At 40.1% G+C, this 23,758-nt stretch overlaps 1 protein-coding gene across 2 annotated transcripts; it reads left to right on the top strand.

The window, feature by feature from the left end:
• The first annotated feature begins 813 nt into the window (after positions 1-813).
• zbtb10 (zinc finger and BTB domain containing 10) lies at positions 814-23,330 on the top strand. Of its 2 annotated transcripts, XM_014476104.2 has the most exons (5): positions 814-1,743; positions 9,845-10,877; positions 17,987-18,052; positions 19,874-20,049; positions 22,186-23,330. In XM_014476104.2, exons 1-5 carry the CDS (start codon positions 1,063-1,065, stop codon positions 22,465-22,467), a joined length of 2,238 nt encoding a protein of 745 aa, XP_014331590.1. In that variant the 5' UTR covers positions 814-1,062; the 3' UTR covers positions 22,468-23,330. The 2 variants fall into 2 exon arrangements, with proteins under 2 accessions (XP_014331590.1, XP_023200664.1); XM_023344896.1 differs by lacking the exon at positions 17,987-18,052.
• Positions 23,331-23,758: the final 428 nt, after the last annotated feature.

Raw genomic sequence — 23,758 nt, 5'->3', positions numbered from 1 at the left:
ATACTACTTTTCTAGTAATAGTTACACAATTTTCTCAAGTCATTAAAACACCAATATATAAATGAAAAAGCTAAAGTCGTTTGATTTGTTATTATGTGTTTTATTAAACTGATATGAAATCACTGTATTTTATATCAGTCTACAATACAATACAGATTTATAAACAGCTAACTAGAAAATAGCTGTTTATAAATCTCACTATAATTTTATTGGTCAGAAGCAGGAATAAATAAAGACTAACGTGGTCATGTGTGGTGTCATTAGTGTCATCAATAGTGTTAAAGAATATCAATAAATATGATCAATTTAGAATTAAAATTGCCAAGCTTCTCTCATGTAGATATATCAAATGAATATTAATATTTAATTAATATTTATGCAGCAATACCAGAGGAGAATAAATTTGTTCTAATAGCATTATTATTATTATTATTATTATTATTATTATTATTATTATTATTATTATTATTATTACTACTACTACTACTAATAATAATAATAATAATAATAATAATAAAATGTACACCTCCCGGTTAATGTATTCCTGTAGAAGTCATATGACCATTGTGGTCACAATGCTTTGAGCTAAAGAGGGGAACACATGTCAGCATTTATAGACCGAATAAAAAGCAAAGTCAAAAGATGAAAAGCACGCGGAAAATGGGTGCAGCCTTAAAATACAAAGGACCTCTTGCAGATCAACAGCACCCCCATCTCCCTTTAAAGCCGTCCCCCTTTCTCCCCCCTTCCTTCTCTGTCTCTCCAGTCTCCCCCCCCCCCCCTCGCTCTGGTCGAGGTGCATTGTGGGGAGGAAAGTCGTTGCCATTCGACCTCTGCGGGGCCTGCGCGGACGCAGCGAGAACCCTGAAATTCATTATGCGTTTAAAACCTTTATTTATTTCCGCATAACCTACATACTCTCACCGGGAGGGCCAGGCAGGGGAAAGAAACGACGGCGGGCCATCTCTTTCGGGGAAAGACATCGCTTTTAAATTCACTGTTTATTCGCTGGAGGGTAGACACTGTTGGGAAAGTGAAGATAGTAATATTTATAAAGAAAAAATGTCCGGTGAGAGAAATCGCAGGTCTCTGGCTTTCCGAGGAGGTGGATCAGCTGGGTTAACGGGCTCCAGCGGCATCGGCGGGGGCAACTGTAACAGCTGGGAGGCCCCGGCCTGTCAAGACCGACATTTTAACGGGAATAGGCCGGATCAAGAGGAGGACAGGGATCTGGGGGCGAAGGGACCGTCGCAGAAGAGAGTGGAGGGCGCTGGGTCTGTCAGCGACAGCACGGAGCCCGAGGCGGAGGAGGAAGAGGACCCGGAAGGGGGCAGCTGTGCAGCCGGGGACGGGGACGATCGTGCGGGCTCGGTTGAAGGAGACGACGGGTGTAGGGAGGGAAATAGCTGGACAGCGGGGAACGGTCCCACCAACAACACTGAAGAAGGACAAGAGTGTCGGGGCGTTGTGAGGGGAGGCGAAACTGGTTCCAGGAAATCTGGGGTAGAGATGAGACCGCAGACCCTGCTTCAGAAACACTCACGATTCCACGCTGCGTGGCTGCAAGAATTCCCATGGCTCAAATTCTGCCAAGAGACGGGACTCATGTCTTGTTCTTGGTGCCACAACATTGCCACTAAAAACAGCGACGAGCTCGTCAAAGGGAGCCGTAACTACAAGCGGGCCTTGCTGCTGAGACATCACCTGTCTTCCGAGCACGGTAGAAATGACCCCACCAAACAGGTAACGTTAGCTGGCTCCGCTTCCGTTTACCTACGTAACATGAAATACCAGTCAGACAACTGTCAAACTATCAATTCGTTACTTCTTTTATCGTTGCTTTTTTACGTCGAAGAACTTAAAATATAAAGCTAAGGCGAAAATTGGCTTTTACCTAAGCTTCCCAATCCCTCCCCCTGGCTAATTAGTTAGCTCCAGCCTTCTAGCTTTAGCTAACAGCTAGCATAGCTTTCTAGCCGCTTAAGGCGTTGCTGTCAAGCTAAAGGTATATGGTCATTAAGGGTGGTGAGGTCACTTATAACAGTGAGCCACTTATAGATGGTTTTAAGAAAACATTTCAAGGTTTAAAATGAACTGTCCCTTCAGATATCAGAGTAATTGCACCTGCTCCTGTTTGACACCTGCTACACCAAGAGGTTGAGTCTCAGAATGCATCGTTAAAGCAGCACTTTGATTCACAAATGTAAGGCAGTAATTGTGTCATATAGAATTTAGTACTATTGTATTGGCTGTTGTGTTGATTGCTAGCTTGCCTAGAGGTCAAACAATGGCAAGGGCTCGACCCTGACAGCCTTTGGGGAACCGCACCCCTTACCCAACCCTCCCCCCCGCCCCCCCGCCTCTCATGCTAACTCCACTGCCTTGCAGTCACGGGTGACCTTTGGCGCATTTCTTCCTCCACCAACCTCTTCCTACTCCTCCCTTCAGGGAGCTAAATTAGAGGCATTGTGCGAGAATGACCCCCCAAAATCCATAGATGGTGTCACTTGCAAGGCTGAACAAGAGGAGGGGAGTAAATCATGCTGGCTGGAGCCTGACAGCTTGCTTTGCCCACAGGCGACCTTACAACAGGGGGGAATCAGTGAAATAGATGTTAGTAATCAAGTAGCACAGCATCACCTGAATCATCTTATATCTATACAACTGGACTTTTTGCCTACTGTTTAGGGAAATCATTAGAGATGCATTGATCAAGCTTCCAAGGACATTACCAGTTTGTTTTCTTTGAAACAATTAATGTAGGAGATGTGAATTTATGGTGCGACTATGGTAGTCAAAATATTATTGGGTATGCAAAATGTGAAAGACTCTGGCTCAGTTTGCGTTTTTGCCATTGGTACCCTAACTTCATAACCAGCATTATAGCTTTGCACTTGCAAGTTTTGTTCTGAATGAATTGACATAATCATAAATATTGCTAGAAGGTCATATAAAACCTTGATTCATTTGTTTTTATTTGAAAAATGTTGACTCCATACCTGGTTGAATCCATATTCTCATAATGGAGACACATAACCACACTTCCTCGCAATATACTGCAAGTGGATTCAGAAACAAAAATCTTAAAAGTCTTATGTGCAGGTAAAAATGGACAACAATAAACATAAACAACTCTCTCACAAAATGCTAATATGGAGGTTGCCATCCTGGTTTATTATCATTATTATTATAACCATCTACTAACTGACTTTGCAATGACTTCTTTTTAATATTGGGCTATAAAAATTACTCACCGTAAGGTTGAGGGAGGTAGCCGTGTGTTGTCAGTATCATCATGCTGAATGTTGTTAAAGAAAGTCAAGACTCTTTAATAGTATAAGTATTTAGTTGCTGATGTGCATTAGGTCTTTTTATTGGTTTTCTTAATTTTATTAGAGCAGGTTCAGCACAACTACAGCAGATTTTTTGTGATGTCGGTATATACAAACTGCTCTGTTTGAAACATTGATTCACCGATTAGTGCCCACATTTTCTGTTCCTTAATCATGGTCGTGTACCGCCTCATGTACTGACAATGGCCTGAGCTGTCAGGAGAATTAAGAACAGGGTCCTATTTGACTCTAATTTGTGAGCAGAGAGGATTTCACTACTACATTTAGTTCCCTTCCTTTGTACACGCAGTTGCTAATCAGAATTACTTAAAGTCATCCACTAACTTGTACACATCTCTAATTGGTAAGGAGAGCAGTAGGAGTGGATTAGGGGCTTGGTGTGGTTTTTCCCTAGCAACAAGGACCCCAGACACCACTAAGGAGACTATTTGAGCTACAAAGTCCTGTTTCTGTGTTTAGTTTGTATGTACAGCTTAATTAGCTGTACAGTTATTTATTTCTGATTTGTGTTCTTCAGTTCAGAGCTTTCATAGGAGTGCTTCTTGAATATGATAATAGAAGTTGTAAAGCATTGTGAAGCAGCACATTAAAGACGTTATGAGACGACTTCTTGTTCTCTACACTCATTCCTGATGTTAGTCATTCCTCTGCTGCATTTGTTAAAGTTAACTCAATTAGCCTCGGTACACCCGGGCAGCTGTAATAAATGTGGGTATCCTCAGAAAAAAGGGGGCTGTTGTTCTTAATTCTCTCCGTGTTGTCTTATGCTTCCTTTGCTACTTCTCTCTGGTGAGAAGTTACGGCAGTATAAAAGTTGACCTTGGGTGTCTGACATCAAATATTTCAATCTTAAATGTTGAACAGGCAACATTTTTCTCATTTTGTTATATGCATGATGCCATGAGTTACTGTTGCCTCAGTTTTCCTCAGAAGAGTAATCAAGTATGTGTCAATTCTTTGTCAGTGCCCACTGCCCACAGACCTATGTGTTATTGCCTTCTATTTAAACTCTTTAAGCCAAACTATGACTGTGTTTCCATTTCTACCATATGAAACAAAGATGCATTGAATTGTCACATGAAACTTGTTCCAGTCCTATACAACTGTTCTCTCCATTCATTCTCTGTTTTTCCCTTTTGTGTCACTGTCATGCTTTTCTTTTTGTTGCCACTAAGCACACAATTAATAAACTTTGCTACGTTGGAATCTTTGTCACAGCTTAACCGATGCCTATCTTTTTCTTGATCTTAGTGTGAGATGAGATCATCACAGTTAATTCTCAGACAGGAAATTCAGATATCTTCAGAACTGTTAAGTAATTTTCACCCCCCCTCCCTAAATTTGGTTATGACAAACACTTATTCATAATTGCAGTGTCTCCCCAAATGGGGAAGGAGACACACCCGGTGGAGCCTAGCAGATAGATGGGATGTTTATTGGGGGCCACAGGTCAGGGGGAATGGGTGGGGTGAAGCCAGAGGGAGAATTCTTCTTGCTAAAAACCCCCTTTCTTGTGGCACCCCCACCATAGCTGTTTAGCATTGTTGGTACGCAGGGAGACACTCAGAGCAGCCCTCCCACACCTTGGGCCAAATGCACACTGCGATATTGTTCTAGCATCTAAGGGACAGACAGACGGGCCGGGCGAGGAGGAGGGGCCAGACGTAGCGGAGGACCAGCAGAATTAGGCAAAGAACGCTGGAGATGGCCTCTGGGCTGGACTGGTCATGGGACAGGATAGATGCTGGGTGGGTGGGGTACGGGTGTGGAAATGGAGGATAACATGTGCATTAAAGGTAAACAAAAGTGGTTCCAGTGGGTCTTTATGTTGCATGAAGACAGGAGTTGCATCACATGATTTTGTTCATGGTGTGTCTAAAAGTTTTTTCATGCATTTGCTGGCCTTGGGACTTTGTGGATTGTTTGGGTTTGTGGTAGTGCATTTTTTGAGTGCTGATACACTACATTGCTAAGCTTGACTTTAAAGCCATCTTGATTCATTTAATGCACCTATAAATCACTGGACTGGCAGCATACGTTTGGCTTTTCAAACTTTTCTTTTTGACCTACATCAAAGGACTCATCTTGCCCATCTCCTCTTGGTTCACCTTTTGCAATCTCTGGAACGAATAAGGACTTGGCAGAGGTTGATATTGTCTCTCAATTCTTTCTTGGCTTAGTTAGGTTTTGCCTCCAGCATCTGCTGCACAGGATTGGTCTACTGGTCTCTCTAAGCTCTCAGCTCATACGTGGCACATCTGGAGAAGGGATGCTGTCGCTGATGAGGCCAGGATGAAACAACCTATCCAGCACCCGGATAGTTGGACTATTAACGTTCAAACATAGAAAATCTGTGGGAATTTAAAAGTTGAAGGTGCAGAGACCTGCAAAAAGATCTCCCATCTTTAGGTTATATTTTCCTGTTGCTATATAAATGGTTAAAAGCTTGTCAAATCAAGAGAAGTCAAAATGGTAACCTCTAACAAGTACAATTTAACTCAAAAGCCTGCATGGCTCTTCTTGCTTTATTCGTGACAAATTTCTGAACTCTTGCTTTTGTAAACGTTTGGCCTGCCAGAATGAGTTTTTAGCAGATTATATTTTCTCGTTTGGAACTAAAATTGGATAGTTAAATATGCATTTGCTGTGAGTAGCCAATAATTATTTTGATTTGGAGCAGAAGCAACACATTGTTTTAGGAAAAATATGATTTTACATGAACATAATAATAGTACTTTGTTTTTACATGCTTCATACTTGTAGCATCTTATATTAGTGATAATAATGGATTTTAGCAGTATTTCTTCTTACATTATTTGCACTACACGATAATTAACTCCTTCGCTGAAGAAGGCTGACACCCACTTATCTCTACTCTGAGGTTTTCAAACATCTGCTAACATTTCTAAATTCATTATATATGAGGATGGTCATTTTGGACATATTTTCACAAACCTTTGTGGTATGTGATAAGAGTGAACTACGAATCTTTCCATGTAGTCACAATCCCACAAAAATAGTTTTGCTCTAAAAGTAAAAGAAATGACCACCAGGCCTCCACTTGTTGCATCTCAGATACCATTAAATTCATTTTTAAAAAACACACTGATACTGAAAATGGCTAACTTTCTTCTTCCCACAGTAACAACTTCCCCATGGAAGAGCGTTATCAATACCTGTAGTCTTAGTCTTTTCATACGGTGCATTTACTAATCAGATAAAAATCAGATTTTGAGTTCCTGACTGGCCAGGCAAGCTATAAAATTGCCCACTTGTGTTTACCAGCTGATCTCTGTGGACCTTCACTTTACCACACAAATATATTCAACCTTAGTACTCAGCAGGGTGGATGTACCCCTCCAGAGGCTTTGATGTGTACGTCATGGACTAATTTCTCATCCTCTCTGCTCAACCTCTTAGACTCGCCCACATGCACCACGGCTCTTTTCTGCATTTGTCAGTGGGAGCTGCTGTGTAATAAGAGAGTGGAGTGCCAAGCCTTTTTACAAAGGCCCACAGTGAGTGGACAATCAGCCTCGGGGAGAGCACAGGCTATTGTGAATGCTAAAATGGGGTGACCCGACAACTCCTTCTCTATCGCGCTGGCTTTCTGTCCCCCTTTGGTCCACATCGTCTCCTCAGCCTGTTTTTTTTCATAGAGCTCAGGTTTTTGCTCTCAATTCCCGTCCTTTAGTTCATGTCGTTAATCTGCGCACCAATAATTCTCATCGCTCTGCCTTTACCTTATTTTGTCATGTGTGTGCGACATGTATATTTTTCTCCCACAAACCCTTGCAATCATTGTCTCCTAATAGTTTGTATTTGCATTCTCTTTTGTTTTGCTTTATTCATTTTTTTATATCTACCACCCAACCTCCCCACACTCCATCTCTCCCTCATTCTGCCTCTCATTTTATTCTATCCCATCTCGCTCCATCTCTCCCCCCTTCCAGCTGTGGCAGAGGACGATAAGCCCCCCCCACCCCACCCATACAGCCCTCTGTGCCCAGGCTGCCCTGGACAAGAGCTGCAGTGTGGAGGGAGTGGGGGGTGGAGGGTAGGTGGGGGCTGGGTGGGGACCTTTGAGAAATGGATTTAATCTGAATTACCCGGTCCGAAGCCCCAGCTGTGTGTACGTGTGGGCAGCCTGGCTTCAACCCGTGCGCGCACACGCAAGCGTGCGAGGCAGAGATGGGGGTGGGTGGGGGCAAAAATGCAGGGCCAGAGCAATGTGAATTATTCTGGATTAGGACATCTGCTGTGCAATTCGAAAATGAGCCAGAGATCTACGCTCTGGTTGTGTGTATTATGTTGGGGAAAAAGCACGAAACAAAACAAAAAGCACCTTTATGCTCTCCAGCTTTTAAAAATGTTTTTTCTATTGTTATATCAGGACGCTTAAGGGCTCACCTCAGCCCAGCCTTTTGCGGGTTATAATGATGCCGTGTATTTACTGAGCGTATGCATGTATGTGTACACTGTCTTCTGCTCCCTGTCATGCTGGCTCTTTGCCCTCCCCCTCCCTGGTGTATGAATACCCGGGTGAGTGGGATGTTGCAGGGTAGGTCTATGCTTTGCCAGTTCTCCTCCCATTCAACAGGCAGGTTGTGTTCTTGTATCTCATGCATATACAGTATATTAACTGAATTATATATGCAAACGACAAAAAAAAAAAAGCATTTTCGGAGCTGAAGAAGAATAAGCTCAAATATTTATTGAACTCAGGCTGATCTTTCAGAAGAGACTGATCCTTGTTACCACCTTAACACTGTTCTCACATTTGCTTCGCTAAATTCAGCGAGTCTGTACATGTTCCCTGGTATTTTGGGAAACTTATTAAAATATTTATTGACGCGTACGTACCTGAAAGACCTGACGTAAGAGCAAACGGCAGGTTGACTGTTAGATAACTGCTTAATAAAGTCTTTCATTGCATGTTTTTTATCTGTCGTTGTGAGGTTAAAGTTTGTTTGAGGAAACGATTTGATTATATGGCTGTTTACGAGCAAGCCTTAAAGTAATGTCTTTCGCTGCCTCATTCTTACCTGCCCCCCTCTTAACAGTAGCTTGTTGAACCTGTTTCACCTCTTTGAGGCAGGTGCAGTGGTGTCAGACAGAGAGTCAAGGGGATGTGTGTGCATGTTTCCACTGTATATAAACAGACTGAAGAAACCTGTTTGTGTGTCTATATTTGTGCGAAAGTTTAGTCAGGTGTAGCAATTCACGTACAAAGTGTCAGAAGGAAATGCACAATATTAAGCTCACTAGAGCAATATAATTTAAAAAAATTTTTTTTTAGAAAATAAAAAAATCCCCCCCTTTTTTTAATCTAACAAATAGTTTTTTTTTTACCCCTCCAGGGGGTCTTTTTGTGGGCTCTACTGTCCTTTATATGAAAGTAGGCTGACAGGAAAGGGGGGAAGACATGTGGCAAATATCGTCTGGCCCGGGAATCGAACCCGCGACGGCCGCATCGAGGACTCAAGGCCTCCAAACATGGGTCGCGCTATCCCCAACGCCACCACGGCACGCCACAAATAGAGATTTTACAATAAGTGATTACTATTTAATATATTGTGTTGCGCTAGTTTAAACTGTTGCCACAAACAAAGGGTTGTATATCAGAACTGAGTGTTGCTAAGTCAAATTCTTAAATTTAATAATCTCAATTTTAGACGTAAAAGTATTAAATACTTTAGAATTTCCCATATTAGGTCTATAATTTCACTCTGTTGTGTCTTAAATTTATGATTCTACCATTAATGTCTTTGTTTCTATTTTGTTTTTGAGAAATATACTTTATTCTTTGTGTTTTAGCCATGGTTGTAGTTCAGCTCAATTTTTTCTTGTTACTTTTTTTGCAACCGGCTTCTTCCTCATAGGAGAACGTAAATGTAACAAATTTTGGTTTGAAGCAGTTGGCCCAAACCAGTTGTAAGTCAGTGTTGTGAAGCTTACTGAATTCTTTTTCTGTGTGAAGATTTAAAGTAACAAAGGTGTAAATGCAGAAAAAAACAAGTTATAAAGTTATCAAGTTATTCTTTTGTCATTATTGCAAGTTTTAATTTTTTAAAACTTGCAATAATAGCATTTTAATTCTCTGGAACTTGGAGAAGCTCTTTAAAGGGCATTTTGGGGGGAGAAATTGAGCATATTTATGTAAAAATCTAAAAATGGACACACCTAAACCTGGTATTTTGACACTGAACAGTGATTCCTTTAAAATCCATTTGGAGATTTTATGAAACCTTTTTATATATCATCTCATACATAGATTCAGGGTGTCACATATAAAGGACACACCTTCCTATCTGGGGATTATAACAATACTTATTTCTTGAGACCAACTTGCATGCTAGTAGCAAACATGCAAGTTTCATGGATGGACTACATGTGAGGAGACACATTTCTATTTAATACCATGAGATTTTGCATATGTTGGTTTTTTTCCCCCACTAATTTTTTGTTTTCTTCTCCCTTTTTGCTACAAGGAGACTGTGAGACCATTGGACAACACCAGCCCCTCCACTAACTGCTCAGAGGACGACTACCGCAACAAGCCCAATGAAAACTCCTACTGTTACCAGCTACTACAAGAGTTGGACAAACAGCGCAAAAGTGGCATCCTCTGTGATGTGAACATAGTTGTCTCAGGCCAGGTGTTCCGCGCGCACAAGAACATCCTGGTGGCGGGCAGCCGCTACTTCAAAACTCTCTACTGTCTGACCAAGAGCGAGGCGCAGGACCAAGCCACTGTCACACACCTTGATGTTGCTGCCGTGCAGGGCTTCTCGGTCATCCTCGACTTTCTCTACTCCGGAAATTTGCTGCTCACAAGCCAAAATGCCATTGAGGTGATGACTGTTGCGAGTTACCTCCAAATGACGGAGGTTGTACAGTCGTGTAGGGCTTTCATAAAGGACGCTCTGAATATCAGCATTAAACAAGAGGCTCCTGATTCGGTGGTGGTGGACTACAACAAGAGGCAGACTGTGGCCAAGGAGGGACAGAGAGGGCTGGATCGGAAACCAAGCAACTTTTGGGCCACGAGTATCCTGTCCAAGCTGTCAATCAAGGCAAGCGGCAACCAAGGAAAGGATGCAATTGAAGAAGACGATGTTAATGGCAGGGTAAAGGAGGAAACCAGTGATATAGAGGTGACGGGGGCCGGGGTTGAGGGCTGTGCCCTTGTGACCCCAGGGGCGTCTGGTAACTGGACCCACCACAATGAAACCTCATCTGACTCAGCAGAGACCAATGACATGCGAGCAGCAAGCAGCCAGACGCAGGTCTTCGTCTGGAACGAGCCGGTCGCGGGGGGCACCGCGGCAGCGCCTGCCGCAATAAAGCGAGAGGCGACGGACGCTGCTGCGGGAAGTGGGCGGCGGAAAAAGCAGACCACCACAAGGCGATTCGTCTACAACTTCCAGCCAGAGCCTGAAGAAGGATTCGATGAAGGGATGTTCATCCAACCGTCGGCCTCCTACCCCAGAGAGGACTTCTCCTCACTCTCAGAAAATGCTGGTAAGGCACACATTGGAGATCTAGAAAGCATTTTCTCCTGTTTACTATTGTCATTTCACAACTCCGATTAAGATATAGCCTGAGTGCGATTATAATGTGAAGATTATACACTGTTAAGCCATAACTATATGATTACACATAGGTCAAAGTAGCACCGAGCTGTATGACTCAACCAGGCTTCTGGATGGTACCTGGCTCCAAGTTGTTATCAGTTTTTTCAGCTCTTTAGTGGGGGTTTGATGAATTATACTTGTTTAATTAATGATTTGTTGGATTAAACATTGTTTATCCTAAAACCAAAAAACCCAAACAGACTCTCTTATCAATTTGAATAAGAACATTAGATTAATCATTTCAGTTTCTTTTGTTGATCTTGTATCCATTTTCAGATACTTTAGAATTTTACAAGCCTAAATCTGGGGGGGGGGGGAATCCAAAATATTTGAGTTTTTGTTCATTGCATAAAACTTAAATTTCTGAAATAATATTTCAATTACATCCTTCATCCTTGATTTTCCATTTAACAACTTTAGTTATTGTACTTGTTGGATTAAGAGTCTGAAAATTAGAAATGTTTTGCTCTTTGTCATATCAATAAATGGCACAAATCTTATCAACAAGTGGAACTGCTCCGATTGCATATCAGTGGGCCTTGACTTTCTTCCCCGTGTTATTGGTTCACCAGTTTTCTTACCTTGGGATCGCAGTAGCTTAATATTTTTACGTAAATTAGTCTTTTTTTTTTTTTTTTTACTGCTTTCAACACACGAACCTCAACAGCAGGTTGCTCACTTGTTGTTTAATACATCAAACCTACTGCCACTATGATGACAACAGTTTGTTTTTCACAAGTTTGTTTGTTGTCATAATGTTATGGTTGATCTGTGAATGGGAAGCTCTGGATAGAGACAGCAGGGAAGGGAGGGCATTCAGTTTAACGTGCTTTGCATGTTTAAGTAGCCTCTAGTACATAAGCTTCTAGTACCTAAAGATTAACAATGGACAGGGTCACAGAAAGGTCAGAGAAGAACTTTATACAGAGACCAATTGTAATAACTTTTCAAACTGAATTGTTTTGTGGATCTTTTTTTTGGGCCTGCAGATGATGCAAGAATTTCAGAGATGTTTCAGGAATGTAGAGATATAAATAATCAGTTGATGCATTTGGGGGTTTTCTAGCTAGAGTGGCTGGAGTTTAGCCATAAAAGTTCATGTTAGGAATTTCTACTCCTACTCCGTAACAGAGTGCTTCCTATTTACTTGAATGATGTGTTGAGATTGATTCTGCAAACATGGTCAGGGGCTTGTAAGAAAGCAAGTTCCTGTGTCCAGCAGTGACGTTACCAAATTAGCTAGTTGTTTATCTGCCATATGCTTCACTAACTCTCCTCGCTCATCTACTGTTTCTACTTTCCATTTACCTTTTTTGTTAAAAAATACTTATATTTACTCATATTTACTCATGGACATTATTGTATATCAGGACTTTTCTTATGGAAGTTATTCTGACTGGAGTTATTTGAAATATAAAACTACTCTCAAAGTAACTTATAACATGTGATATCAACTTTTTTTCTCTTATAAATTGTCGTTCATTGCAGAATAATTTTAAAAGTTTGACTCAAACATAGCTAATCAGTACTTGTATTCACCCTGAAAGAACTGCAGTGTCTTGCAAAAGTATTCCCACCCCTAATTTGTTCATTTGGACATGTTGTTTTGCTGGGACTTTTTGCGATAAACCAACACAAAGTAGTGCATATTTCTGTAATGGTAGAAATATCTTACAAGGTTTTGAACTTTTTTTAATATAAACTCTTGGTGATAATCTGAAAAGTGTGGCCTGCATTTAATTTATCAGTGTCCCAAGCTTTGAACGTCTATTAGTCGATCATCAGAAAATAAAAGTAAGGCACCACTGGAGACCTACCAGGACATGACATTCCGTGTAAACAAGCAGGCTGGGCAGAGGGAGCAGAAATTATCCCCGCAAGTCTGAGAATCTGCTGACAGGACCTCTATAAGTTGGTCTGCATGAAAGACACTGTTGAAAAAAGTTTTCCAAAAAACACGAGGAGGCACAACAAACCTCAAGGAAGGTAGTCTGGTTAGATGAGAAATTCAACTTTTTCAGTCTACAGGTGAAATACTTGTTTCAGTATGGTGAAGGGTGGCAGTAGCAGCATCATGCTGTGGAATAGTCCTTTCAGCACATGTCCAGTTTTACTGAGCTTGGGAAAGTTTCATAAAACAATTGGCAAAATCTTCCATCCAAACATGTGCAAATCTGGCGGGCTCAATACGACACACTTTTCCCAAAATTTATTTAAAAACCATGCATTTACTTTCCACTTCACAAATATACACTACTTTGTCTGTCACATAAGACAGAATCCTGAAATGTGTTTTAAAACTGCAAAATGTGGAAAATTTCAGAGCAAGACGCTGTATGTCTGTAGACGTTTGCTTGAAAATACTGGGTTTTTTTTTTCATCTTCACAAGTCTTCCAGCTGCCCTGTCTTCAAGTTCAGGTGTTTTTGGATGATAAAATTGTTCTTTTCCCATTGTTTTGTCAGTTTACCTTTTCCTTCTCCCCTCCTAAATCTCTTAATCTGTACATTGCTCTATCCATTGTACCCTGCATGTATATCCAGTGCTGTGCTTTTGATAATCTCCTGGCTCAAACTACCTCCTTTTGCTGGTCCCATTTAGCCCATAATGATATCATATATTAGGTGAAGTGGTATAGACAAGCGGAGGAGATGTGTGTGTGTGTGTGTGTCACAAAGGCTGTGCAGAAATGGAGGACTGCTTTCAGTGTGGCCTCCCTGATGTAGGATAATGAAGGAAGCAGGGGAAACTGTTGCTCCCCCAGGCCTTCCTAAATGCACTTGAATGCTCTTAGTGCCTCCAGCTCCTCCTATGCGTGTGCATGAAGAAGTCCAGTGTGTTGTAATAGTCTAGTAAAACCAGTAAAGTTTGCCAACTCCTTTGCTTTCTATTCTCTACACATCTTTGTTGCTCCGCTTTATTTACCCACCTGTGCTCATTTTACCTAAGAAAGCTACAGGTTGGTTATCAAAGAAAAACACGTCTCTTACATTTAGCTAATTTTCTCAGATCTTGTTCAGTTTAAATATAGCCTCATGCTGGGAAGGTTAAACTCTGTAAGACACTTAACTATAGATGTAGACGTTTTCTTTTTCAAAAGGTGGTTTTGTTTTTAAAGTTGCAGAACTTATTTGCCACAGTCTTGAACATATGAAAGCAGGGTTGTAAAACAATTAGTGTTAGAACCAAGAGGTAATTTTAGAAAACTTTACTGGAGTGGTTTTATTTTTAGGATCAGAGGAGTGTCTGTTCTCCTCCTTTAAAGAGATAATTCAGATTTTTTGAAGCAAGTCCTCTGGAGTTGTTTTCAGGAGTAATTCCTTTATGAGGAGTAGAAGGATTTGTATTTATGATGTGTTGATATTGACACTCTTTAACTATAACTATAACTTTAACTATTTTTGCTGTTTAGAATTCTTATGATAGTTTCCAGTCTAGAAAACAAGCGTAAGTAATAAGTGTGGGTCAGAGTTTGTGCGAGGGATTTTTTGTAGATCAAAAAAGTGACATTCCAGTTTCAGTCGTCATTTTGAGCGCATGCTATGTTTATAAGTGAGACCCCTGGGCATTTCCATCCCCATTTTGAAAATACAAGCACTTTTGATCATGGTTTGGACTATGCTTTTTATTCTGACACTGGTTATTGTTTCATACCCAAAGAGAACCAATCATTTGTAATCGTCCAGCGTCTTTTATGCTGATAAATAATTTCTAACTACAGGGGGTTGTTGGTAAGTTGTTTGAATTTAATCAAAGGTCATGATCTCTCAAATATAATAAGTTCAGTCAGCGGAAACAGAATTTGATGTAAAATTCCTAAGAGATCAGTATAATTAGCTGTTTTTTAAAATTTTATTTATTGATTTTACTTATTGGGCTCAACTGTGTAAAGAACTACTACTTCTCTTTAATTGGTGTAGAATAATTCAGTCCAGGTTTGAGAGATTTAGCTTTTGTTATGATTATTATGCTGCATAATTTATCAGCATATGTAACTTCCTTGATAAATAAATTACTACTCAGTGCTTGAAATCCATTACATAAATGGTTTTATTGGACAAATTGCAACAGATGGCAACAAAAAGGGGAAATGATTTGGCAAAGGGGCAAATTGACCAAGATCTGCAGAGAAATATTAAGCTGTAAACAATAAAAATGAATGTATTTTTCTGTGGTTAGATTTTTGCCAGCTTTGTACTGTATATAACATTTTTCAGTCATGACTTGAGTTCTTTCTAAGAACCATTTTTGTGCCTTTCTCCCTGTATTAGGTGGTGTTATTATCCAGTAGTGAAACATTTCATGTCACGATGAACTGTCTTCCATTATATAATAAAACACTTTACCGCAGTGGAGGACAGTTTCTGGCAGTCAAAACTCTTTGCAGCCTACACACAGTGCATAAAAGAATGCAGTGATGATATAATTAATAAAATAACGCGTTTGGCAATATTGCAATTGTATCTACTGATGTTTGTATTAAATACGAAACCAGAGCAATCTTCTTGAGAGGTTATATTTTTTTTGACCAGTTAGAGTTCACCCTCCCAGAACGTTAAAGACTCTTATTTCCCTGTTGTACTGAACTATTCATTTACATTTATCTATAAGTGGTCCCAGGGGTCTTTTTGGCAGCCACACTGTCATGTTTCTTTAAACAAGATCAGTGTGACCCTACTCGGCGTGTAAAAACACCCACACATTTTGTTGAGCTCGATCAAAGGCATTGAAGCGTATAGTATATTTGCTGTGACGGTTAGCTCACAGCAATGTAGCGTGTGGTAATATTTGTTTTTCTCACTTTCCCATCATGCAAAGGGTAAGTAACCTTCTGTCTAGACCCATACATTGGTGATAAAAAGACTTGAAGGCTCAGTAGTACTCAACATGCATGTGGAGTATTTGTAACCCACTTAATGCTATTTTTCAACCCAGTTGTCCTGTCCCATTTATAGAGATTACGTTACTTGTTTGTGACAGCATTTTCCCCTCTCCTTCTCTTTCTCTCTCTCTAGATTTTTATTGCAAACAGAGCCCATGTATTTATTCCCACTGTAGAAAAGTCTCATGTTGTCTTAAATGACCGAGAATACATAAAGTTGTTTGAATGTGTTGCCCCTTCTGTTGACGGTGAAAACTGTTGACTGAATCTGATTGCTAAAGCTACATAGCCCGGATGCGTGCTTCCATCCGAACCTGTGAATATTTGTGCAGCAATATTAGGCGTCCCAGTTTCCCACAGTGATGTCACGCTTTTGGCTTTCATTTAGCTTCAGTTTGTTCTGCACTGCCAGGCCCTTAGGATGGAAACATAGTGGCCTGAATGATGGCATTCTTTCTGCAGCTTTAAATACTATTTTTATAGTTATAACACCAACCCTGTTACATCAGACAGAACACCAGCAGCGCCTAAGGGCATTCTCCACACTTCTTTGTTTGTTTCTTTCACGTTTTAAGAATGGGGAAAAATACCAGTCCTGTCAATTGATTTAAAAAAACATTTAAGCAAATTAATCACTCTAATGCTGTGATTAATCATTGAGAAACATAAAAATTTTCAAAAGCTGCTGAATGTTTTATTGCTTCAAACTAAACATCTCAGTTTTCAGGTATCTCAAGAAATCATTTTGTTTGAAACATAATCTAGAAAGGTTATCTATCAACTGGTTGTTTTTTGGTGGAAGGATACTTTACTGTTCCAATAAGTAAGCTACATACTACATTGGTTTTAACCAAACGTCCATCATGGTGAGTTTTTTTTTTTGTTTTTAAGAATTATTTTGTGCTCTAGTGGCTTTCATTTTGACAGTAATCTGAAAGATAGGGACGAAAAACACACAGCAAGGGAACAGAGGACAGGATTTGAACTCTGGTGCGAGTCAGGCTGGTGTGTTCAGTGGCAAATTTTGCCGCTAAACGCACCAGCCTGCCTCTTCTTGCTCATATTTTTACTCACATTTGTAAGCGCAGTACAAAACCGTGCAACATGCCGCTTTGAACTAGGTAACCGTCTGCTGCAAAGAGGCTTTTAGGTCAAAATTGCTTAAACTTTTTGGATTAATCACATGCATTAACATACGACAGCGCTAGAAAATATAAGTCTGGCTATAATGATTACGCTATATCTTCATAGAGGCATATCTAGATGATATTCTCATATGTGTTTTTAACTAGCTTCTGCGTCTTTGAAACTTTACCCCCAAAATGACACACAGCAGTGAGTTTAGAGTCACATTGTAGTGTTTAAAAACAAGCACAGCTACAAGTGGTTTACAGGTTTAAAGTACTTTACTGTCACTGGCTGCTGCTCTCGCTGAACTCTCCTACAACACATACAGCCAGCAGGTTCTTCTGTCTGCTCCAAGCAGAACTGTTGGATTGTTTTAAATGATTGTATCTGCACAGGCACATAGAGCAGGTGGACATTTGCATGAACACCAACCTCTAAAGTGAACACACCCATGCAGAATAACCTCCCTCACTTCACCCCCCCTACTCCTCCACCCCGGTCCCAGAGAGGTGCAAAGCTGCCAGGGGCAGTCCCTTCATTTCCTAATCCACTCTAATGCACCAGGGCTGTCCTCACTATTCCAAATATTGACCCAGGGAGCATGAACACACACACACACACACACTCACTCATAGGGGTGTGTCTTTAATGGGCTCTAAGCACTGATGCTTTAGGAAGGGTATACTCACACATCCACAGGTGCTTACAAAAGCGGAGTGTAAGACGAGCCGGTGTGAAGGCTCTACTCTGTCATTCTCTAATTAACCCCCACCATGCTGGAAACCTACTTAGCTTGTTGCCATCTTGGGAACCTCTGCTTTACATACAGTAGGCTTCTATGAGTGTCTGTTTGCCTCCTTTGTGTCGAGTGGGGGTGGTTGGCTGTGTACACAGAACATCGTGAGGTGTGCATCCCCCACAGGCTCTCACCCTCCTCTCCTCTCTCTTTCTCTCCTCCCCCTTTTTCCCCTCCTTCCCTTTTCCCAGAGCTGGCCAATCAGATCCAGTATAGCATCATGCAAGACTTACAGCAAGGGGAGTCCTGGGAGAATGGTAAGATGCCACTCTCTAGAGTACAGTTTAAACCGCCAGTTAATTTAGTAGGTAATGAAAGATTTTGTTAATGTGCTTCTTTTGAAAAAGGTTTGAGTCACACTTTTAAACATAAATCCTTTAAACCAGGCTTTATAAGTGTAGTTGATTCACCTGAAGTGAATTTTTTTCCAACTAATGATGAGGCGTTTTCTCATGGGAAACATGTCCCCAAGTGCATTGTTGGTTGTTACAGCAGAGCAAACAGGAACAGTGAAGCGTGAGCCTTTTCTTTCTCCCTAACGGTGTTAAAATGATCATACAATGCACAGGTGAAGCAAAAAAAAAAAAAAAAAAAAAGTTGTTGCAGTGCATGTCTTCTGAAAAGTGATGGGTCTATAAAAGCACCAGCATTGTCGGCTAATCCAGCTTTCCATTCACATTGGAATCCAGAACCGGATCCGGACATGACATCACACCGAACTAACCGGTGTTCCAGCTGCGAGTCAGAACTTATCTTTTGTTATCTTTTCTTGACAAAACAGTTCAAAAGGATATTTTTCGGTGTTTTATGCAGTATTCATCAAGATACAAACTTCCAGAAGTGCAAATTAACAGTTTGTTGCTATACTCAGCTCTCTCTTCTGCCATTTTTGATTTTTAAGTCTTCCATTTAGTGAAAAACTTCAAACATTTCATTTCACTCTGTTCAGTTCTCATTCCAGTTTGCGTTTCTTCCAGCTACCAATTTGGAAATTGGGACTTCAGAGTTCAAATATAAAATGCTTGAAAACTCCAACATGCTGCAAGTTTTTATACAGAAAGACAGGATGTCGCATTAGTAGGGGTTCCCAGAAAAGGGACAGTCAGGCCGAAGCGTTCAGATTCAGTCTAAGATAAAAACAGACAAAAGAGGAACAGACTGTACAGTCAGGGCAAGCCAGAGGAACACAATTTAAGAAACATTAATGTGACCTTTCAAGACCACTCCTTAGCGCCAAGATAGCGAAGAGGTTGCAACTTTCCATGTAGCTTAAATGATCAGACTGCAGTACATCCACTACCTTCTTTTCAGCTGTTTAAAACCCACAGCCACACACACGAGGGGAATACACAGGTGACCTGCTTCTCATCAACCATCCCCCCTCCTCGCCCCTTGGCAAGCTACCTTAACAACGCCTCTGTTTTGCTCTCTCTGGCCTAAACAAAGGGCCCTGCCGCGTTAGCCCCACTCCCCTAACAGGAAGACTATCACTGGAGCATTTTCTGCAAATCCAGCGGCAAAAAAAGCATGCAAAATTAGAACATTATTTTTATTAGATAAACATAAATATAACATAATAAACTATTGAAACTTGGTGTTATTTAGAAATAAAAAATTGTAACTTTAGGTTGTGCATAATTCAGTGTCTTTTATTGTGTTCAATTACCGAGCTTCATAATTAGCACTAGGCTGCTCTTCCTCTTTCCGTGTAGCACACCGGTTACGTAGCAACAGCATCACAGACGCATTTAATGATTTCATTTGTGCCTTTGCAGTTTATCAGACTTCCATAGCTTGGAGCAAATGATGTTTAATGCATCTTTTCAGTTTGTGGTTTGTTTTTTGCAGTAATGGTCACCGCATCTCTACTCTCAACTGATTTGATAAACAGGATATTGGTTCCTGACACACCCCCTGTTCTCATTAGGCCTTCGGATTGAAATGCAGCTTTTATGATAATAGTCTTGTTGCCTCTCGGCGTTATTGGTTTAAAGGAACTTCTCGATAACTCAAATTGAAGTTTCACAGACGGTGACTCTGGTTGATTGTCCTCTGCTGCTTTGCTTCTCTCTCCTCAGGCGAGGCCTCACACCTAGCCCTCAATAAGCTCAAGTGCCCCCACTGTAACTACATCGCCAAGCACCGCCGCACACTCAAGAGGCACCTGATCATCCACTCAGGTGTGCGCTCCTTCAGCTGCGACATCTGCGGCAAGCTGTTCACCCGCCGCGAGCACGTAAAGAGACATTCCCTGGTGAGCCAACACACGCACACTAAACTCCGTCCCCCCTTCTCCTCCGCTTCACCACCGGTCAGTGCGCATCACCCGAACGCTGCCAAGCCCTACAGATTTCTGGCCTCTCTCACTTCATTCCACACCACCTTGTGTTCTGGGTCTGGCAGCTTTCCTACAGGGAGTGAGTGCACAAGCAGAGTCTTTTAGACTCTTTATCAGTTTTCGTTGAAACAGGGAGTAAGGTAGGGTCACTCACAAAGTGGTACAAAAACGGATCGGTGCTCATAAGCCAAAGAGAAAAGGGCAAAGATTATCGTTTCCAGGTATTAAATCTTGAACGAACAACAAAGCCTCATCTGGATAATCCACAGAATTTAGTAAGAAAAGACACTATTGTCTAAGCATAGGCTGGTATGAGATTTTCAAAATATATCTTTGAATAAAAGGACCAGCGTTGTAGTGTAAAGGAATTCACACAATAATATAAAAAAAAGACATAACCTGCAAAGATCCTTTTATACAGCTACTGAATTATGACATTATTACAGTAACAATGTTTTTAAATATAAAAAAATATTTAATTATTTAAAATTATTTAGCAGATTATTAAACACTTTTACTGCAGTGTAATAATGACATTTTGCTTTTGGGTGCTAATCACAGTAGTGTGGATGTTTTTTTGTTTTGTTTTTTTCCCCCCAAAATATTTACAGTCATCCAGATTTGTTTTTCTTTCAAGCGAGAGAATAGTGCTGTAACCTTGTTTTAATATATTGACCGCTAGTGACCAGCAATGGGTACGGGAGGGGCAGTGTTCAGCTACTTGTCATACCAGCAACTGGTCCATATTGTGTTCCTATGCAGGCTTGAACAGTATGGATTTTGCCTTATTTTTTTGAAAGTATACATAAAGAAAGTGGAAAACATGTCCAACTCCATACTTTAGTTTTTATATTCCACCTCCTAACAGAATAAAAACTCATATTTCTTAAAAAAATCACTAAAACAATCCAAGAGTTGCCTTTTACATTTACTTATTCTCCAAGTATGTAAAAATGGTAAGATGTGAAGCCGGTGTTCTTTTTGTTTCAACTTCAAACATTTTATGACCGTGGAGATGACAATGACAATTTTCAACTGTGGTCCTTTTGCATTTTTACTGAAGCTTAAGGCTTTGGGTAGTTTGGGAAAATTAGGATCACTGCAGCGTTCTGCTCTTCCATGGGAAGGGGCTGCATGCTTTGAGCTTAGTTATTGGTCACACTGCAACAAAGTAGCCAAACCAGGAAGTAACTCTAATTGTATTATTGTGAAATCAGTTGACATAATTGGCTTCTAGCAGCTTGAGAATTTTTTTAATGCATCCCTCTAAATAATTAATCTTTCCCATTTATCCCATTTATTCTAGACCAATCCATTACCAGCAAAGCTTGTGTTGCTGGCCGAATCAAAACCAATTGAGCCCTTTATTATTGGAGGAGTTGAAATGTTATGTATACCAGCACAGCGACTTTTTCTGTTTTACAACTTAAAGTTTACAGAATTTCCAAGTGTTGATTTTCACATGTGATCATCAGCAAACCTATCACAGAGTGTATAACTGACTTTAAAACATGCAAAACAAGTAAAAGACTAAACCAGAACTATCACAAGAACGAGCAATTTTGCATTTTACTTAAAAATAATCTAAAATTTGCATCTATCTTTTCCTTAGAAGGGTAAATTTATAGAAACGATTACAATCCCAGACTAAACGTAGATCTGCAGTGAACAGTGTGTCTTCTTATTTTAGGTTTCAAGGGTAAAAAAAATCACTCTTAACATTTTGCAGAACAAAAGACTTTTTGGGCAATTTGTTTAACTAAGGCCTTGTGCAACTGCCAATTTTTTGCTTGCATTTATGGAAAATTTCTATGTAGATACTTTACTCTGCAGTATGAATTGTGGAAAGATCCAAATCTTTTGTCCTTTAATTTGTTTTACTGCGAATAAAAGCTAGCTACACAGTTCATAGTAGGGCAGTATGTTGCTTTACCGATAATTATGTCGTTTAAAAATGGTCACAAAATGAAAAAAGTAGATCTCAACTTCACTCCAATAAACTTTTTTTTACTTTTTTTTTTTTAAATTGCCCCGTTTAATTTTTATTCTCAGGTGCACAAGAAAGACAAAAAATACAAATGCATGGTTTGCAAGAAGATCTTCATGCTTGCAGCCAGCGTCGGCATCCGTCACGGTTCGCGGCGCTACGGTGTGTGCGCCGACTGCGCCGACTCACACCAAGCCACTCAGGAGGGCCTGGAGGGCATGGAGTTTCCTCGCGATGACGACTTTGACGGCGAGGAAGTGGAGGACGTGGAGGGGGAGGAGCCCACCGACAACGACCAATCAAACTGGGGCGAGGGCAACACCGCCGCCGCTCCAGACGAGGACTAAAAAAAATAAACAAGCTTGAGAAACAAATCTGAAAAAAAAAAGTTGATGTTTAATATATATATATACATATATATATATATATACATGTATGTACACAAAACCTAGCTGGTAAACAATCAACTCCAAAGTGCTATCAAACCTCGAGGTTACTTAATTGTGCAAGTACACAACAAAGAGATGTTTTTTTTTTTTTTTTTTTAAAGTTTTGTTAGTATGGGAACTCCAATATGTACAGATTTTATTATTATTATAATGTGTCCAACTCTGGGCCCAGCGCCTATAAGAGAATGATTCTAATGATGAATTATATGATGAATCAGGTTTTTGGTGATGTATTTTTTATTTCCTGTTTGTTTTTCGGGGTGCAAGTTGGGTGGGGTGTTGTAATTTTCTTTTTATTTTTTGAGTTGAGGTAGGCCAATCATCTAAACAAAGAAATGTTAATTATTTAATTTATGAAAAGAGCTTATTATGGTCTTATTAAATGCTATTTTGTTTCTGTTTTTTTTTTGTTTTTTTTTTTCTGTGTGCGCGAGCAATCTGAACGTGTGTTGCTTGAGGCACACAGACGAAGAGCATTACTGTCCACAGGAAGAGTGATATTTGCTCTGTAGAGCTGGTTTAGACGCGCTAAATATTGTATTCGTTTCTGTTTTGTTTTTGTCTTTCCTATTTTCTTTCCCTGCTAAAATCTTGGAACCAAAAAATCTGTTTTGTGACTCTAATGTATCACAGCCATATTTATGATTAATTTAAAGAAAGAAAAAAAAAAAAAGGGCTGTGATATTGTGCCAAACAGACCGCACACCAAGATTTAGCAGGAAACAAAAACTACTGAATATACTTAAAAAAAGAAAAAAAAAGACAACATTGGGTTTGTTGTTTTAAATAGGGTGGGAAATATTTAAAAAAAAAATAGAAAAAGAGGGGAATTGTTATTGCTAGCTTTATACAAATCACAGCGTCACAGTAACACTTTATTATTATTATTAAACAAAAGCATTTGACTTTCACTTAAAGCTTGAATTTTTGCCAAATGATGAAACGTTTGGTGCTGTAATGCTTGTCGCAGAATACTGGACCTACAGGCTATATATGATGTTTATAATCATAAAAGCTTAAACTGACTCAGTTATGCATATATATAATCAGCTTAATCTATAGAACACTGTTTTGCTACGGCGACTATCAGGTATGCTTTTGCCATCGTTTTGAAGCTTTTTATTTTTAATTTTAACGCGCGCACACACATACCTTTTTTTTTTTTTTTTTTGCAAAACTACCAACTGTA

Source organism: Xiphophorus maculatus, chromosome 13, assembly GCF_002775205.1.
Source record: "Xiphophorus maculatus strain JP 163 A chromosome 13, X_maculatus-5.0-male, whole genome shotgun sequence".
NCBI classification, from domain to species: domain Eukaryota; kingdom Metazoa; phylum Chordata; class Actinopteri; order Cyprinodontiformes; family Poeciliidae; genus Xiphophorus; species Xiphophorus maculatus.
This window is presented reverse-complemented; position numbering and strand designations above follow the sequence as displayed.

What these genes read in the sequence shown, in the direction of transcription:
- zbtb10 (XM_014476104.2), top strand. Translation starts at nt 1,063, where the DNA reads ATGTCCGGTGAGAGAAATCGCAGGTCTCTGGCTTTCCGAGGAGGTGGA. An exon ending in CTCACTCTCAGAAAATGCTG is followed by an intron (nt 10,878 to 17,986) that starts GTAAGGCACACA and finishes CCCTTTTCCCAG; the next exon opens with AGCTGGCCAATCAGATCCAG. An exon ending in AGGGGAGTCCTGGGAGAATG is followed by an intron (nt 18,053 to 19,873) that starts GTAAGATGCCAC and finishes CTCTCTCCTCAG; the next exon opens with GCGAGGCCTCACACCTAGCC.